The sequence below is a fragment of the Brugia malayi genome, assembly GCF_000002995.4.
Source record: "Brugia malayi strain FR3 genome assembly, contig: Bm_v4_Chr3_scaffold_001, whole genome shotgun sequence".
NCBI lineage: Eukaryota > Metazoa > Nematoda > Chromadorea > Rhabditida > Onchocercidae > Brugia > Brugia malayi.
The window spans coordinates 5,460,910-5,480,232 of NW_025062477.1; the positions used below are offsets into that span (position 1 = coordinate 5,460,910).

General features: G+C 22.6%; 1 protein-coding gene across 1 annotated transcript; it reads right to left on the minus strand.

Annotated features, from left to right (window-relative positions):
* Nucleotides 1-3,162: 3,162 nt before the first annotated feature.
* Nucleotides 3,163-8,607, minus strand: Bma-hxk-2 (Hexokinase family protein; the record flags this gene model as incomplete). Its single annotated transcript, XM_043080067.1, has 11 exons — nucleotides 3,163-3,462; nucleotides 3,889-4,025; nucleotides 4,509-4,648; nucleotides 5,342-5,497; nucleotides 5,851-6,052; nucleotides 6,202-6,304; nucleotides 6,665-6,746; nucleotides 6,874-7,007; nucleotides 7,321-7,463; nucleotides 7,800-7,959; nucleotides 8,446-8,607. The coding sequence occupies 11 exons, from the start codon at nucleotides 8,605-8,607 to the stop codon at nucleotides 3,163-3,165; spliced, it is 1,719 nt and encodes a 572-aa protein (XP_042936001.1).
* Between the last annotated feature and the right edge of the window lie 10,716 nt (nucleotides 8,608-19,323).

Sequence of the window (19,323 nt, forward strand, 5' to 3'; positions counted from 1 at the left end):
AATTGTTTACTTTACAGTCTTTCATTTTGTTTACTAATTAATTATGAATTATTTATTAATTTAATTATTAAATTTCGCAAATAACAATTTAGTAACAATAAAAAATTATTTTTTTCTTAATTATCCCATGCAATTATAGGAAAATGCCAAATGTGAAAGTTTGCTAAATCATAAATAATTTCATTGTAAAATGTGTGAAATCTGTCTGTCAATCAACAAAAAAAAAGTTTAATTGACATTTCCATTTCTTTTGTTATTTTTGCTTATTAATTTTGCTGTTTTATGATAAAACTAATCAAAATATTCAAATCACCTCAGCAACTGAATTTAAATTTCAATTTTTTCAAATTGTATATTTTAAATGTAAATTAGTTTATGCACTTTGTTCTCCAATAAAATCACATTCAAATGTAAAATAAAAATGTAAGAAATGCGAATAAAATAAACGAAAGAATTAAAAAAGAAAATAAAATCACAATAAAACGAGTAATAACATTAAAATTGATTAGAAAATGATTAGAAAATAGGGAAAAAAAGACAGAAATGGCAATTGGGAAAAAAATGAAAGAAAAATTGCGAAGAATTTAAGATAAAAATTAAAAAACTTTTAAAAAAAAATGTGAAATATTGCTTAAAAAAATTTTATAAACAATACTATTCGAATTTTTAAATGAAATTTAGAAATAAAAAAAAAATTAAAATTAAAAATGATATTCTATCACTTAAGAAGCATATACATACATTTATACAACGAATTTTTGTTTATACGTTTAGCTTCAAGCATTTCACTTCTCAAAAATAAATTTTGTAAAAGTTTTAAACAAATCATTAAGCGCTGAAATGAAATTCCAACCTAATTTAAATATGAAAATTTTTGAGTTTCCTTTAAATTCAAATATTATTTTTGCTATTCATCGAAGCAAAATACTTTTGTTTATTAATTGAAAATGGTTTAATCATTCAATCTTACCTACATTATAAATGAATGAGTAATATTTTATTGATTATATATGAATCAGTAAGTCTTAGAGTGAAATTTTTGATTAGTTTAATATTTTGAATTCAAATATCAATTTGCTACAATTATATTTCATTCATCAAAGAATTACTTCGATGACAATTGAAGCAATGAAAGGAGGTGCAAAGTTCAGAATAAATTTGTCATAAATAATTATCTGTTTTGGATTGATTTTCATCGATTTTAAATTTGATTGATTTATCGAAAAGAAACGAAAGAATTCAGAATTTTTCTTTTTTTTGAAACGATAAAATAATTTACAGCATATATTAGAAATTGATTCTTATAAATTTAACCCAAATATTAATTTAACATTCGTAAAATTGACGTTTAATTGATTGAAATGAGAGTTTAGATAATTTTAACTGAACAATTTTCTATTAATTATGAAATGAATTCTACAACTAGAAATTTTGAGATAAAATTATTTCTTATAATTGCCCTAAAATTATTTTAACAATTTTCGAAGTTTAAAATCTATTTAACATTCAGAATTGCTTTTCCTCCTTCTCCTCTCTCTCTCTCTCTCTCTCTCTTTCTCTCTTGTACTTCATTTATAAATGCATATTAAAGCTTTTAATTTGTTTTATACCATCTAAGTAATTATTAAACATCGGTAAAAGCTAATCGATTAGAATAATCGAATATTTTTAAATCAAAAAAAAAAAAAATTTGATTTGCAAATGAATGTGAAGTGAACGGTAAATATGGTAAAGAAATCTAAAATAATTCGAAGTATATATCGAAATTTTTCACGAATGTGAAGAAGAAATATAAAATTAAAAGAAAAACATATTGACTATAGTTTGATTCTAATATTTTATAACTATTATAATTTAATAAGTAGTTCGATTCCGATATTGCATAATTATTATAATTTAATAAGTAATCTATTACATAATTATTATGATTTAACAAGCTGTTCGATTTGGAAATTATATAATTATTATGAATTAATATGTAATTTACCCGCGGGTATTACACAATTTTTATGATCTAATAAATAGCGCAATTCCGATATAACATAATTAGTATAATTTCACAATGCTCTGATAACTTTATTAATAATTACAATATAATATTTGCTAACAATTACTAATAACCTATTATAAATAATAACTAATAATCATTAATAAGAAAACTTAATTAATAATTACTAATATTTGAAGTAATATATATTTTTCTTTTGGGATTATTCATTGATTAATAGAACGATACTTTTATGAAAATTTCAAATTTGAGTAATCCCTGAAAAAATTTTCCTCGCCAATTTTAAAATTAACCAATTCGTTCATGTATTTAACAAATATATACAAATATATATACATGTATCAAAATATCTTTTTAAAAAAACGAAAAAATGAAAGTAAGTATCTCGAAATATTATAATAGATAGCCTAATTCTCGAGAATTAATGGCTAATTAAGGTTGCGATGTTTTTAGAAAAATTATTGTTAAATTTTATCGCGAAATGGCATAATTCTACAACACTAAGCAAACGCATGAAGAAAGATCAAATAATTCATATACAATTATACAAATATATAAAGTAATTTAATTGTAATTATTACAATTTTTCTTTACTAGAACCCGTAATTTTAATTTTATTTTTATTTATTTTTTGTCTAATGAGCAGAATAAAGGAATAATAATTTTGATTAGAAATTTTTAAATCAGATTTGTAAGATTTACAATTGAATTTTTCTCAGGAATAAACAAAAAATCTGCTTTTAATGAGGAAATAAAATAGCAATTCTTCTGGGCAAAAAAGAAAAAACCTAATTTTAGTAAGTAATAAATAATAAAATAATTGCTTCTAAGTTAAACTAATTAACAGTAAAAAAAATTAAAATTAAAAAATGAAATTTTAGAACATCTATGATGAGGTTACAATGAAAAAGACACAAAAATGAAATTATACAATTGCAAATGAATGAATTCATGAAATTTGTTGTTTTTTTTTTTTAAATTTTTTTTCAAATTTATTTCGAAATTTAATTAATTTTTCGATAACATTTGTAGCTTTTAATGGTATTACATTTGTTTTTTTTTTTTCTCTCTTTTTTTGGATATTTCGATAATATTAATTAAATATGACATAATTGAAGATTATTTGCAAAATTTGAACAAAGTGATTAAAGTGATCAATGATCAGTGGATAAATGGATCACACCATTTTCTATGTCACCATTAAAGCTGTCATAAATTGGTATGTCATTTGTCACCAAATTAATTTTTTGATTTCCATTCATGAACTGTTCGCGACTTCCTTTCGTTTCCGCTATTTGCTCAACAACATTTTGTTCTACCATTGTTACATGCTGTTGTTGTTGTTGTTGTTGTTGTTGTTGTTGCTTTAAATTTCGCTTTTTCAATCGCGCAACAATTGCTGTGATCAGTGCTGCACCTTTACCACTACCATCAGCTGTTTGTAACAATTTGAACTGAAAAAAACAAATTTTTTTTTTAAATTGAATTATACGATTTAAAAAAAAAAAATTAAAATATTCAAATTATATGGTTTATAATAGAATAAAATTTATTGATTTAAAATTTATTAAATCACTATTAATTATCGATAACTACCAATTGTTGTTGTAGAATAGCCATAAGTAATTAATTAGCAAAATGAGTTATCATTAATAATTTAGCATTTCAGCATGATGATAGCAGTATTCATTTTAATCGAAATTAGTTTGAAAAACTTAATCTCAATTAATTAAAAATTTTTCCATTTCAAATAAAAAGAAAAAAGAAGAGAAAAAACCGATGTATAATGTGTATGATATAATTACATTTGATGAATGATATGATAATTATCACTATCTAACGGTGATAAAATTTATCAATGAAATATATGCAATGCCGACTTTAAGGCCCGGATCGACAAGCTCCTTCAATTTATCATGAACCCAAAAGTCGAAAAATGGATGATACTTGTATGTACTGCCATCTATTCCAACTACCATATTCTGTTTTCGGACACGATTTAACACACATGCAATTGCTATAAAATTTTAAATTAAATATTTAAAAAAATGATAAAATTTTATTTTTCAATTATTTTTATAATTGATTTTTAATCCTTTTAATAAATGAAGCTAAATTTATATATTATTTGTTTATTTTTTTTTTTTTTTTTAAAAAAAGTTCTATTGCCTTTGTGGTTTATTAATTACTGATAACTAATCAGTTATGATTAATGATAAGTGTGATAAAAAATAAATTTCTGGAACTTTTATTCTTTCTCATTTCATTTCTCGTTTAATTAATATTTGTTTGTTAACTGTAAATTATTTTTTTATTATTATTACTTACTTTTTTATTATTACTTATAATTAATCGTAAAGTTAATTCTAGTAACAATCAACTATAGAGAGGGAACCTAATTACTGACAAATTAATTTTTCAAATGAATTATAAATTTCTTAGAGTTTTTGAGCAATTTTTTTCGGCATTCTTTTTTTAAATTAATAGTTTAGAAAGTTACCAGCAGCGCCAAGATTAGCTGATCGACGTGAAACAACAACGCAAACTTCTCGAAGAAGTAACATATCACTGAAACTGTAATGATCGATACCCAATTCACCTAATATATCTCTCGTATGTACATATGAGCCACTTTCATCCCTGAAATACTGATATCAAATCAGTTGTGAATAGCTTATCATAATATTGTGAATAGCTTATCATAATATCAGTGATAAAATGATCAATGAGACAAACAGAAAAGGAATAATGGTTCAGTTAATGATTAAATCCGAAATCACAATCGTTACTCATAATTTGACTTATTTGACCTTTGCTGTATTCAAAATCGAAAATTGCATATTCGAAATGAATGGCAGTGATATTTTATGTATGCACTCAAAAACTATAAATTATCGCACATAATAATACTTCTCAAATGTTTAAACGTTTGTACACGTATGGCTTACATACGTATAAACGTGAATTAGATACGTGTAAATATAAATTTGTGAAATAATTTTTCATATATATAAGTTAACATACATTTATTTACACACAAGTATAAACTTATGTAAATTTAGATACGTATAAAATTTATGTAAATTTATTTAATTATTTATAAGATAAAAAAATTTTGCAAGAAAATTTTTAAAAATTATGACTTTCATTATCAAAACAAAACGAAATGTTAAAATTTCCCTCTTTTTCTGAAATAAAAATTAGTACTAATTAGCTAATTAATTCTTTCTGTTTTTCAGAAAGATTATAAATTTTTCTAAAATTAAAATTAAAGTTTTATTTATGCTAAGAAAAAAAACAAACTAATTTGTTTGTATAAAAATAAAATTTTACCTAAGAATTTCAGAGATATATTTCGTTGGAAAAGAATCTTGTTGAAAAAGTGCATCCGAACCTTTCCCGTTGAATAAAACACGTGCCCGCGTCAATTTTTCCAACACGACACGTACCACTTCACCCATACATTTTCCACCAACAAGTTTATCAAATCTATTATCATGATAAATGATAAATGATAATGGGAGCAAATTATTTGAATAGGTTATAATTGTCAATTAAACTTATTCAATTGATAAAAACAATTTTTTTTCACTGCAAATTAATTACTAAATTTTTTTTGAATTCTTTTTCAGATTTATTTTTCTAATTTTTTTTTCAAATTTGCAAAACACAAATAAATTGCATAAATGTTTAATTATAAGACAGAATTATATAATAATAAAAATTTTTGAATTTATTAAAATTTAATAGCAAAAAATTAAATTAAAAATAAAAATAAATTAGACAAATACACGATGAAATTAAGTGTAATGAAAAATAAAGCAATAATTTAAGTAAAATACGTGTTTACGCCTGGATGCTCCGAACGGCTATCAACAATTTTATCATATTGTGTTAAAATGTAATCAGCTTCGGAACGATCACCAAAGCCGCCCCATTCCGTATCAATGATCATTTCCGGATAATTGTAAGCGGCTATTGCTTTTGATAAACCGTACTTGATTTTTGATGTATCTTCCATATATGAAGCATTTGTACCGGTTGCTAAAATTTTATATTATTCTTTGTTTTCTTTCATTCTTTGCTCTTTTTTTCAATATTTTAATTTATTTTATAATAAGAAGAAAATTAATATAACTTTTAAAAAAAATTTCATAAAAATATTCCATTTGTAATTTAATTTTTTAACATACCGATAATAACACCAATGTGACATTCACCGCCACTTTCATGAGCAGCTGCTACCATTGTACCAACGGTATCATTAATTAGTGCTACCACTTCCACTTTAATATCCTACAAATAATATATCTCAGAATAAAAACAAAAAAACAAACAATGAAATAAATTTAAATGTTTTTTCCATTTTTTGTTTTGTGAAAATTAACTTTGCCAACAATTAATTATTCTAATAATTTATTAAACTAATCTAAGTTTTTACAAAAAATAATTGTAGTAAACAAAAACAGAGCTTCATTTTAATATAATTTTTAAAATAATTTATAAATTAATTATTAATAAAATTTGAATCATAAAAATTCATTTTTCAATGGAAAAAAATGCTAACTATGCATTAAATGACATATGAAAATTGAATTATATTTTATAATTTTTTTTTTTTTTTTTTTTTTTAAAGAAAAGGAAGAATGAGCTTACACCCCTCCTAGCGATAGATTGTTCAAGAAGTTCCACGACATCTTCACCAACTACACCTGTCGTTTCAAAACCTTTTGTCCATCTAAATATTTTAAAATTATTTTCTAATCAAATGATAAAAAAAAAGACAAAAGAAGAAGATGTCAATATTATTTTAATAAATCAAATTTTTTCAATTTGTTTAAAATTTATTTTTTTTTTTTTTTAACCTGAGTAATGTAGCAGAACGTAAACTTTTCTGATCACATGGATAAGAAAATGTAAATCCCACCGGTAGACCATCATTCTCGATACCCTTTTCAATCAGAAATTCTGCTAAGCATTTTGTTATGTAATCGAATAGCTGAAAAGAATATTAAGAAAAGCTAAAAAACTAAATTCAAAAAAACTGCAAAAAATAAAAAAGAAAAAAGGGTTAAGATATAGTGTCTTATTTTATACCTTTAATTTTATGTTTATTTATTAATAAAATTTTGATTAAGTATTTTGAATTATTAATTAAATATTCTAAATCGATCAAACATAAATATCAATTAGATTTGAATTTTATCATTCATTTAGAAATTTTCTTTTTAAAACCAAATCAAGCAAATGCTTCAAATTAGCAACCAATCAATCAATCAATCAATACTGAAATGAATAAACAAATGATCAACCTGTTCACCGGTACCACGCATAGCCCAATTTGGTATACGTGTATTGAATTGCTCCGTCTTCAGCTCTTCACCTGGTTTAATATCCATTAACATTACACGTAAATTGGTACCACCCAAATCCATTGCAATAAATCGACCTTCTTCTGTAAAATTTCTGTAAGTATATAAAATTAATATCTACAATATACCAAAAAACAAAAAAGTAATTATCAAATTAGTTAAAATAACAGTTGTACACGTGTTTTTACAAATTAATACTTACCTTTACGTGAATTCATTACATTTCATTTATTTTTTTTTGAACGATATTTTTTCTTTTTTTAAATGTCGCATTAATATATTACTGTTTATAAATTTTATCATTACAAAAATAATATTTTTGAAAAAATATTTAGATAATAAAACTGTTATAGCTTATAAAATATTTTAATTTGAAAAAAAAATTAAAGTCAAAAAATTGAAAAGGAAAGAGCAGCAACCTGTTCCATTAGGTAATTCAGGTACAAAAGATGGTAACATTGATATGGTGCTATTCTCGGGTCCACCTTCAAGACCCTTGTCCATATTACGAGACATATGTGCCATCATTCGACGAAGTGTCTCATTTGACAATTTGAATTCTGCCATTACTGTTTCTAACTAAAATTTATGAAATTTTCATTTTTCTTTTTTTATTTTAAAAATCAAATAGAATTAGTTACAATTTATTTAAATGTCATGTAATATACTTTAATGACAAAATGATTAATCTAATTTTATTTAAATTAAATTTACCAAGCAATATTTAAATTTTAACTTTATTAGAAAAATGGTATAAGCATTCGCATCATGCAATTTTACCATTTCGACGTAAAAATGTTACGTTTGACGTGGAACAATCATGTATTCTATTAAATCATTTTCTAAAATCTAAAAAATTTTTTTTAACAAAAAATCGAAAAATCTAAAAATTCTTATAACAAAAGAAGAACTGCAGTATTTAAATAATACTAACAAGATTTTCATTTGGAATAAATCTAAAAATTTCTAAAATTAATATTTATTAATATTCAGACTTAAAAAAGAGAGCAAAAAAGGAAAAAGTTTTATTAAAAAAAAAAATAATAATAACAATAAAAAACATACCGAAATTGGTGGTTCATCTAATTTGAAATTTTTTTCACTTTTACCACTTATTTCATTTTCATTATTTATTCCTCTCATATGGCACTCATCGTAGTCCTCTTTGCGCTGCAAACTATTCCGCCAATTTCGGAATACACTTGTAATTGTCAACAATCCTAGCATTAATAATCCTTTCTTTTCCTTCTTTCTTTTTTCTTTTGAAATCTAAATTTAAAAAATTTTATGTGTAATTTATTAATAAAATAAATAATAAACGTATGTTTATCATTCACTGAATATGCGTCAATGTAAATGAAATACTTTTTAAAAAAATTCATAAAAATAAATAAATGAAAAATTATAAGAAAAAAAATTAAAATAATATTAAGTTAAATTAACCAAAGTTGTTCAATGATTTTATTTTGCAGTATAATAAATACTTGATAGAGGATAATTACTTAGTAAAGGTCAGGTCAAATAGATCAAACAAAGTTAAACTTTGATAATTGCTTCTTTTTTTCTTGTCTCAGAAAAAAGCAACTGATTAATGTAATTTAAAGCTGGCATTGATGTAAAATAATCTAATTAATTTTCCAACGTAATTTTTGACTTTGAAATTTTTTTCATTTTTTGAATCAAAGAAAATAAATTTGAAAAAAAAAAAAACAATTGAATCATTTCCTTTTTTTTTTTTTTTCAAAATGATTGACAATAAATATCTTAGAATGTTACTTAAAATAGCATAGATTAATTTTCAAATAATTTTATATCTCTTAGAAATCAGCAAAATTTTTAAAAAAAAAACTTTTGCAATTTTTTATCAAATCTTAAAACATCAATAGCAATGAGCAATAATGAATGATTTAAGATAAATGAAATAAAATAAATGAATAAATAATTTAAAAACAGTTTTTAATTTTCTCAAAAATTTTTGCTAAAATGTTATAAAATTAATAGTTAAAATCAAAATTATTGATTGTTTAAGAAAAGAAAGAATTTGTTTATTTTTTAAATAAATGTGACACACATATCGAACAAATGGATAAAAAAAGATTGTCATTGTAGCTATATTATATTGTAATTTCATTCTTTAATGTTATTTTTAAATTTTATTTCATTTGAGAAAAAAACAATTAAGCAAATAATTTAATGAAAGAATTTAATAAGTTTTTAAATTTGTAAAAAAAGTTTTAAAAAAAGAAGAAATACGGTTGGTTGAATATCAAATATTTTTCAAAATTTTACTAAATTATGTCATCGTATAATCGCATTATAACTCATTTCATATTTATTTGAGTAAAACAAAAACTTTGAAAATAAATGCATTAAGAATTAAAAATGGGAAAATTTGGGAATAATTTGAAATAAAATATATATATTATGGGTTAAACAAATGAAAAAATAAATATTTGCTGAAAATTTTCTTTTTTAAATTATATTTCATTGCTTAAAATAAAACTTAAAATGGTTTCATTTGCCTAAAAGAAATTGAATTATGATAATCTCTCAACCCTTTTTTCAATGTCAAATTATAATGACTGCAAATTCACAAAGTTAATTCTTGAAAATATTTTCGAAAAATCATAAGCAATTAAATCGTATTATAATAAATATTATCTAAGATAATATCTATTGATAATAATATCTAAGCAATCCTTTTTTTATTGCTAAACATATTGAAATTATGCGAATGAAATTTCTATTAGACGTATGAAAATTTTCTATTTCATTAGAAGAAAATATTCTTTCAAATGAAATACTTTCGTTCATAATTAATTAATTAACTAATTAATTAATTAATTAGCACAATTAATACAAATGAATGGAATATTGTTAAAAGATAAAATAACAGCAATTTCCAACCTTTCCATTTGCTTCTATTACTTTTCTTTTTGCACTTTTATAACCTTCGTCCAACGTTGTTAAACATATTTTTCATTTTTCCTGTTTCCTTGCATATAAAAAAAAAGAAAAAGAAAAGAAAAAAAAAAAGTGAAAAAATGAAGAGAAAATGCCGATTGTATGTTTAAATCAAGTTTGTTAAAATTCTTAAGTAAGTAAACATCTGTTCAATAAACTCTGCAAACTGATGTTCGTTTTTTATTGAAAAAAAAAGTTTGACTTTAAAAATTTCATTCAGACTATTTCGTTTGACGTGTTTATATCTGCATACTTACGTGATACACACGTGTGTGTCCATTTGTATCATTCAATATGAAAGAATAATTAGAATATTTATAGGAAAAAAAAGTATTTCTTTTTTAAAATAGCAAAATTTTATAATTGACTAATGAAATTTTATCCGATGATGTCACAACAAAAATTAAATTTTTAAAAAAAAAAAAGAAAAAGCTCAATTATTGCTTACTAATATCAATGTAAAATAAATAAAATGATGACGAGAGAGAAAAATGAATGATTTAAATTTAAACATTTAATCATCTTTCATTTACTTTTTTTTTTCATCTTATTCCCTCTCATTTCAGTAAATATTGGAATGTTGTAAAATCATTTATAAATTAATAATTATTATTAAAACTTCTAATTAAAACTTACTTAAAATTAAAACTTAAAATTTTTAGCATACAATTATTAATGCTAAACTGTTTTTCTTAACAAAAAAGATAATATAAAATGTTGGTAGTACAGCACCACTTTTACTGATATTATTTAGAAATATTATTCTATTCATTTTGTAAATTTAATTAATTAGTTTATTTGATATGTATGTGAATTATGGAGTAATTTTTATAATAATCATTATTTAAAAGTTTAAAAATTTCCAGTAAATAAATTTTGATAACCTTTGAATTACTTCATTTTGAAGGTAACTAAACAAGTATATTTGATAAGGTTACCTTATTATAAGCGTTTAATAATATTTGGTATTATTCAGACAAATTATGTAAATGATTTGATTAGATAATTTTCCATAACAAATATTTAAATGAATTGAATAATACATTGTTGCTGATTTTATTTCATATTTTGAGAAATAGTAATCGATAATCAACAAATATTGAATAGTAATTATTAGCGAAGTGTCAGCTAATTTCATATTTAATAGTAAAATTTAATAATAAAATAGGTAGTAAAATTTGATAAGTAATGCTAAGAGTAATTACTGGATGATATTAATGATGAACTAAAAAGTTGATAATTAACTGATAATCAAATAAATAATAATCAATTGCAAACAGTTAGTAGTAAATATCAAAAAATCAATAATTGTAAAATTAGTATGAATAAATTAATAGTCAAGAAATATTACCAATTTCTCGTTTTAATGACACATATTAAATTTAAGAAAAGTTTTTTTTGAAGAAAAAAGAAACTAATAAAATTGTAAGCATTAAAGCCTTCTTTTATTAATCCATATGAAATTAAAAAATATGAAATAATAAAAACAGAAAATTAATTCGCAAATTTCTGCCACTATGATTTATTTCAATCATTTCTTCGTTATATAATTATAAATTATGAAGAAAAAGTGATGAAAGACTTAAATGTAGTCGATAATAATTAAATGTCCGAGATGAAAAGAATTATATCACTGATAAGGTTATCGTTGTCACTGATTCCAAAAATATTAGTCAAAAAGTATCAGAAAATGAAGTACAATGTGTCATCTGCTATGTGACAAAATTATTAAGCAACTATTATGTTTCATCTATTGTTATGATTTTTTATTAAATATCAATTTTTTTATTGTTATCACACAATCATTATCATAAATTGATAAATAAAAACAAAATTATCAATTGAAAAAAAAAAAGTATTATATTGATTTTTCTTTTTGGAGCAATAAAGATTATTTTGAAATGTTTTGAAATGATTGATCAAAACGATGAAAAATATTTTTGATGGGTGTGCAAATATGTTAACTGATATTAGTCCATTAGTGATAAGGTATTAATGATAGCATATTTATCACTAAATAGAATAAAATAAATTATTTAAAATGATAATTTTATTATTGAAAGAAAAAAAAATTTTTTTTTTAAAGTTAAATAAATATAAACGAATGAATTAGTTGCATTATTCTTCCTTTCTCTTTCTTTCGTTTTTCCTTTTCTTTCTCTCTCTCCCTCTCTCTCTCTCCCTCTCTCTCTCTCCCTCTCTTATCAAATATTAATAATTTGATTGGAAAATAATTTAAAAAAGAAAATAAAAAGCAAAAAATGAAATACTTTCTAATTAACATTTTTGCATAATTTTAACATAACTTTTTAGTTAATGCCATTTCTCTCATTTTTCACTTTTTTTTTCTCTTTTTAAGCAACGAATAACAAATGATTTTGTTGTTGATGAAAAAATAAGAAAAAGAAAGAGAATGAATATAAGAAGAAATAAGGGAAAAAGAGAAAAAGAAAATTTTGAAATAAATTATTGCTGAACTAAATGCATTGCACCGATCACTCATTCATTCCTCTCAAATCAAAATGCCATCCATAGATTCGGTGGGACGGAAAGAATTGACAAAAAGTCGTAATCAATAATTTGAATTTGTTCCATGCACTTTACAAATGTTTCTTTTCCCCTTCTCTCTCTCTCTCTCTCTCTCTCTCTCTTCCCTTCTCTCCCTCTCTCTCTTTTTTTTTATCAATCGATTTGCAGAGAGGGAGAGAGAGAGAAAAACGATTCGAATTAAGGATAAAGTGAAATAATTTTTGATAAATTTGAATAGAAATATCTAATATGTTTAATTAAAATACTTATATGCTAATTGAAATATTTATATTATAAAAATAGAAATATTTGATTTCACTTGAAAAAATTAATTATAAAAAAAAAAAGCTTTTATAATGCTACGCTAAGATGAAAATAATAATTTATTATATAATAACTATAATTCGGAATGTTTATGCTATGGTGCAAACATTTCGAATTATAATTATTTAATATTTTAAACTTGATACAATCCAAAAATTTTATTTCAAGAAAAAAATGTATTATATTCAAATATCGACTAATATTTAAAGATACAAAATTTAATAGATAGAAAACAATTTGAATTGATCGTTTATAAGCCAAAAATATCTTCAGTCTTTCAATTAAATAAAGCAATAAATTAAGCCTAGCAAAATTTTAAAACAAGATTTTAAAATAATAAAATAATTTAAATGTTTACTATCTTATATTATTACATACCTTTTGAATTAGATATAATTTATAGTTTAATTCATTAATGTCTTATCATTTGCAATAGCCATAATTGTTTTATATTACACATTATAAATATTAATATGAAATACAAATGAAATACATTCAAATATTGAATGTTAATTAAATTTTTAAACATTTAAAATGGAATTTACAATGAAAAAAAATTTTTCCTTCTTTGTGTCAAACAACAAAATGAAAAGTAAATAATTCTTAAATCCTATTTTAAAAAAAGAAATAGAACCATTTTAAAAACTTTATTTGTTAGATAAATTAGCAAAAAAAAAAAAAAAAAAAAAACGAAAAATGGAAACACTTTTGATGTTGTCGCAATAGAAAGTTTTTTATTTTATTCGAAATGAGATTACACTGATTACAAAATGAAAGATTAAATTTTAAAACACCAAAAAAGCTTAAATATTTTAATTACATAAGAAAAATTGTATGAAAATTTCTCGTCAAATAGCAAATGTTGAAATACTTCAAATTATAATAATAAAAAAAAATTCATTGTATTGTCCCATTTCTGTTGTTGTGAAATGAAAATATATTCAAAATGCCTAGGCTTATTTTCATTTTATAATTCTTGGCTGTTTTCTTCTAATTTAAATTTAAACTTTACCTACAAAATTGATACAATTGATTTGTTATAATTATTCATGGATTTATGAAATAAATATATAATGTATTACTGAAAAAATTGATATTATCAATAATAAGCCTAGAAGTAACTGAAATGAGCCTAGAAGTAATATATTTGCAATCAACTGCATAATTTGTTAGCTAGAATAAATGTGATATTATTGAATATTTTATTGATAATTCATTCTTTGATTCTTTAGTAAATTTAATTCATTCAAATTTTGTCTTAAATAATAGCAGATACAAAATAAGTGAAAAGGAAAATAATGAAATTATCATTTTATCATCATAGACTTATCACTTTTAGTTATGTTTGATAAAGATATGACAGCATAAGTAAATGAATGTAATTGTTACCTTACTGATGAATGGAATTAATATGTTTAAGATCAAATTATATTACTCTATTTAACTATTACTCTATTTTAACTATAGTAAAGTTAATTAGCGATACAAATTCTTGAGTAGTTGCGAGAGTAAAGTATTAAAATAATTAAGCAGTAATAATAATCGATTAGCAAGGATAAAGTACTAAAGTAAAACAGCTATAATAATAACAGCATTTCAATTAAGTTAATTAATTACTGGCTAGTTTCTATTATAATTTTGGAATATTTAATAAAAAAAATTCAATAAATAAATTTGGCATAAAATATAAACTTATATTATCGCTATACAAATATAAAATTTGTAAATAATTCTAATAATATAAAAAAAATTTTTTTTTTTTTTGTTGTAATTTAGCATCGTTATTATCTGAAAGAAAATCATTTCAACTTGAATGGAGTTAATTAAGAGATTATAACAAATTAAATCATTTTCAATTAATTTTGTATTAACACCACTGTAAATGTTAGTACAGAATTAATTAATTAAAATTTATCGAAGAAAAAATTAAACTTTGATCTTACAAAGTATATGATTCATCATTCATTACATTCGTTTTTTCAGGGACGATAAAATTTGATAATAAATGATTAATGGAATTGATTTAATTAATATTACTTTTACTTATTTAATATTATTTCAATATAAATTCCTCATACTACCATTTCTTCTAATTTCTATTCCTTTCATTTTTTTTTTAAAAAAAAAAATTTTCTTCATCGAAATTTGCTATTGCTATTATTAAGTTTACTAATGGATGGTTAGATTGAAGTTACAAAAAAAAAAAAAGAAAAAGAAAAAATAGAATAGAAAAGATGAAATTATGTGGAAGAGTTTATAGCACTTCTTTATTCCATTCCTCAATTTCAATCACAATTGTACTTTTCTCGAAACAATCAATAATCATCAAAATAGTTCGGAAGAGAATGATAAAATAGCTTTTTTGCCATTCATTGATCATTCAGCTAATAGAATAAATCTAAGATAAGCAATCTTATGCTTTTTTTCTTTTTAAAAAAAAATAGAAATGATTCCTTCTCCCATTTCCACTTTCTCTTATCACTTTTATATTAATTAACAACTATTGATATAAAACATTAATATTTGTAAAGAGGAAATTAATGATTGTCTTTTTCTTGTTTTAAATTCAAAGAAATAAAAGGAAAAGAATTAACTGATAAAAATATTATAGTTAACTGTTTGCTTACATTATCATAAACTGTTCGTTCAATATTATTTATAACAACATGTGAAAGTGATAAAAAAATTTGTGATATAAATGTTTAGTAAATCGAAATGAGCACACATAAATAAGAGTGAATATATTGATAATGAATGATATGAATTTCTATTGATTGTTTTTGATAAGAAATAATTATTGAGAAATAATAAAATCAAAGGGGGAAAACAAGATGATTTCTAATATTTAATTATAACATGTGAAAGTGATAAAAAATTCACGGCGTACGACTTTAATTAATTAGAAACTAATTAAAATCGATAACTGAAATAATTAAATATATGTTAAAAGATGTAGAAAAATTATTAAAGTTTGAGTAACTATACCGCATTGTTAGTTTGATTTGCTTGACAGTTCCAATCATCCAGTCAGATTTAAATTTTGTTTTAAACAAATTAAAAAAAAAAAAAAAAGATAAAAATGAAGATTTTGCAAGGCAGAAATATGATAATGTGAGAAACAAGATAGGTAAATAAATAAGTAAAAGAGGTCAAATAATGTGATGCTTGGAACAACAAATAAATAACCGGTTATTTTCTCTCTCTCTCTCTCTCCCTCTCTTCTCTTTGAATAACCCTTGTTTAAAATGTTAATAAAAGAACAAATCAACTTTAAAAATGAAAATTTCAAGTACTTTTAGTGCAAAAAATTTTATGATGAAATAGTTCAATTAATTTTAACTAAAAGTTTAATCCAATTTAATCTAATAAAAAAGACTAAATTTCATTCAAAATTTCAAATAATATTTTTAACATTTAAAATAAGCAAACAAAAAGAAAAAAGGAAAAAACAAATACCGAAAGAAAGGTCAAAGATTGGTTTAGAATAATTTGAAAATCGATATAACGAATTAAAGATGCCAGAATTGGAGTTAAAATTCATTACAAATAAAGTAAATAACAAATGGCTGTGTGTGTGTGTGTGTGTGTGTGTGTGTGTGTGTGTGTGTGTGTGTGTGTGTGTGTGTGTGTGTGTGTGTGTGTGTGTGTGTGTGTGTGTGTGTGTGTGTGTGTGTGTGTGTGTGTGTGTGTGTGTGTGTGTGTGTGTGTGTGTGTGTGTGTGTGTGTGTGTGTGTGTGTGTGTGTGTGTGTGTGTGTGTGTGTGTGTGTGTGTGTGCACAAGGTTGTCTGTCTGTCTGTCTGTCCACCAGTCTGTATGCAAAGAAAAGAATTTAAGTTGCACTCTCGAATAGTAAAGTGCGTCTATATCATCAGAACAGCTAATAAAAAGTTCCTCGTATATATTATATCGAGGAATATGAGATATGGACAAATTATCCGCGAATATACCAGAAGGACCGAAAGGGGCGGGGGAGAAGAGTTTTTCATCTCTTTCTCAACTTGTTTTTAATTGTATAAATCTATCCAATTCCTTTATATTTTTCAACTTCTCAGAATTTGAAAGGAACAAAAAAAATTTAAAAATGAATTTGAAATTGAAAATGAAAAAGTTAAAAATAAAATGACTGAGCTGAAACTGTATGAAGTATAAACTGAAGTAAGAAACGTCCCCATTTCATTTCTGTAATGGCAGATGGTTGATTGATTTGAATTTAATGAATTTTTTTTTCTTTGATTTTTGATTTTCAAAAATTTTTGATGGCAAAGAAAGAGAAGAGAGTAAAGAAAACGAGAAGGGAAAGATAAGAGATGAACCAGGAACGCCAGTATTTTAAAGATGGAAATGATTCATTTTTAAGTTCAGTTTTTTTTTTTTTTTTTGTTGACAAGAAAAAAATGCGAAATTTATATTAAAATTTGATAAAGCAATATTGTACTTTTTTACTTTTAACTTCCTTTTTAGTTTTAAATTTCCTTTTTCGTTTTTTTTTTTTTTTTTTTTTTTTTTTTTATTTAACAGAAATCAACTTCTTTTTTGACAAAAATTAAAGAATAGCTCTGTAACAAAGTTTGAAAAAGGACGAAAAACTTTTTGCGCATTAATGTTTGTAAAAAAAATCGCTGATTATTTATTTGTTCAAATTAAAATAAAAAATGAAATAAATTGATTGTCAACATTTTTTATCAAATAATTTTTACTATCAAATAAACAACATTGCAAAAAAGAATATCAATAATATACAACTTATCAATGTATGTATAATCTTTTCTTGTCAATTTTTTTAGCAAATGAAATTCATAATTATCATAATACATGAAAAGAAAAGTGTAAAAAGAATTGATAGCATAAGTTTTATGAAGCTGAAATGATGCCTCTAAATTTTAGTATCGAAATGATAGAAACAAAATGATATCAATGATATCAATATTTAAATTTAAAAATTTTGGTCTTAAGACTGAAATGATATCACTAAGATTTGGAACGGAAATGATAACTTTTTTGAGATTTTAGACCGAAATGATATCATTGACATTTCAAACCAAAAATGATATCATTAAGATGAAAAATCGAAGTAATCTCGCTAGATTTTATGTATTTCAAAAAAAAAAAAAACACAAGAAAAAAGGAATCTCTGCGTGAGTAATCCATTCTATGTACTTATTAATTGCTAAAAAATGAAACTTCCGTCATTCATCACATTTCCAACAATTTAAAGTATTACACAACGCAATCGTTGTTATTTAGTTTCTTAGTTATATTTTCAATCACATAAAAATGAGCAATTAAAAAAGAAATATTTTTAATTTTCTCAATCTCTAACACAATATATTTTGCAAATCCTAGCAATCTTTTTCGCCTCCTCAAATATGACTCTATTTCTTCCTTCTCACCTTTAGTGGGACTTTCATTTTTTTTTTTTTTTTTATTAAAATTGAGCGAAGAATAAGTATGCATATCATAAATTAGCTAAGCAATGAATGAATTGAACAAATTACTAATTACACTTTCACATAGTGCACAGTTCAGACTTCTTTAGATAATTTTCAAAAAAAGGAGAAAAAACTTCTGAAGCAAAAAAAAAAATAAAAAATAAAAAAAATAAAAGCTCCTGAAAGTGTTTAAAAATGGCCATTTATTATATTTAAAAGTAAAGTATACTGTCGTAAAATAAAAAAAAAAAAAAAAAAACAAACTAAAAGTCAGCTGTTTCAAGGAAGTTTGAAATGCCAAAATTTATTTTTGCTTTAATCTATTTTCCGGTTAAATTGTTAACAAAAATTACGAATTTAATTATAATCCAAATTCTGATATTTTTTTTTAGGGAATGACAATTTTTTTCAATGACATAAAGTTTTACTTATATATATATTTTGTTTATTCTTTGATCATCATGTGACAAAATTTTATAAAAATATAGAAAAACATTTTTTTTTTTATATATTTCTTTCAAAATCTTGAAAAGAAAAAGAGAATATTTCAACAAAGAAATGTGAATTTGATTATTTTTACTTAAAAATTAACTGCAATAACAGTAATATAATTATGTTCGAAATTTCTTATTGCAATGATATTCAAAAAAAAATATATACCTAATAGTTGTTATTATTAGGTGACATTATAATGAT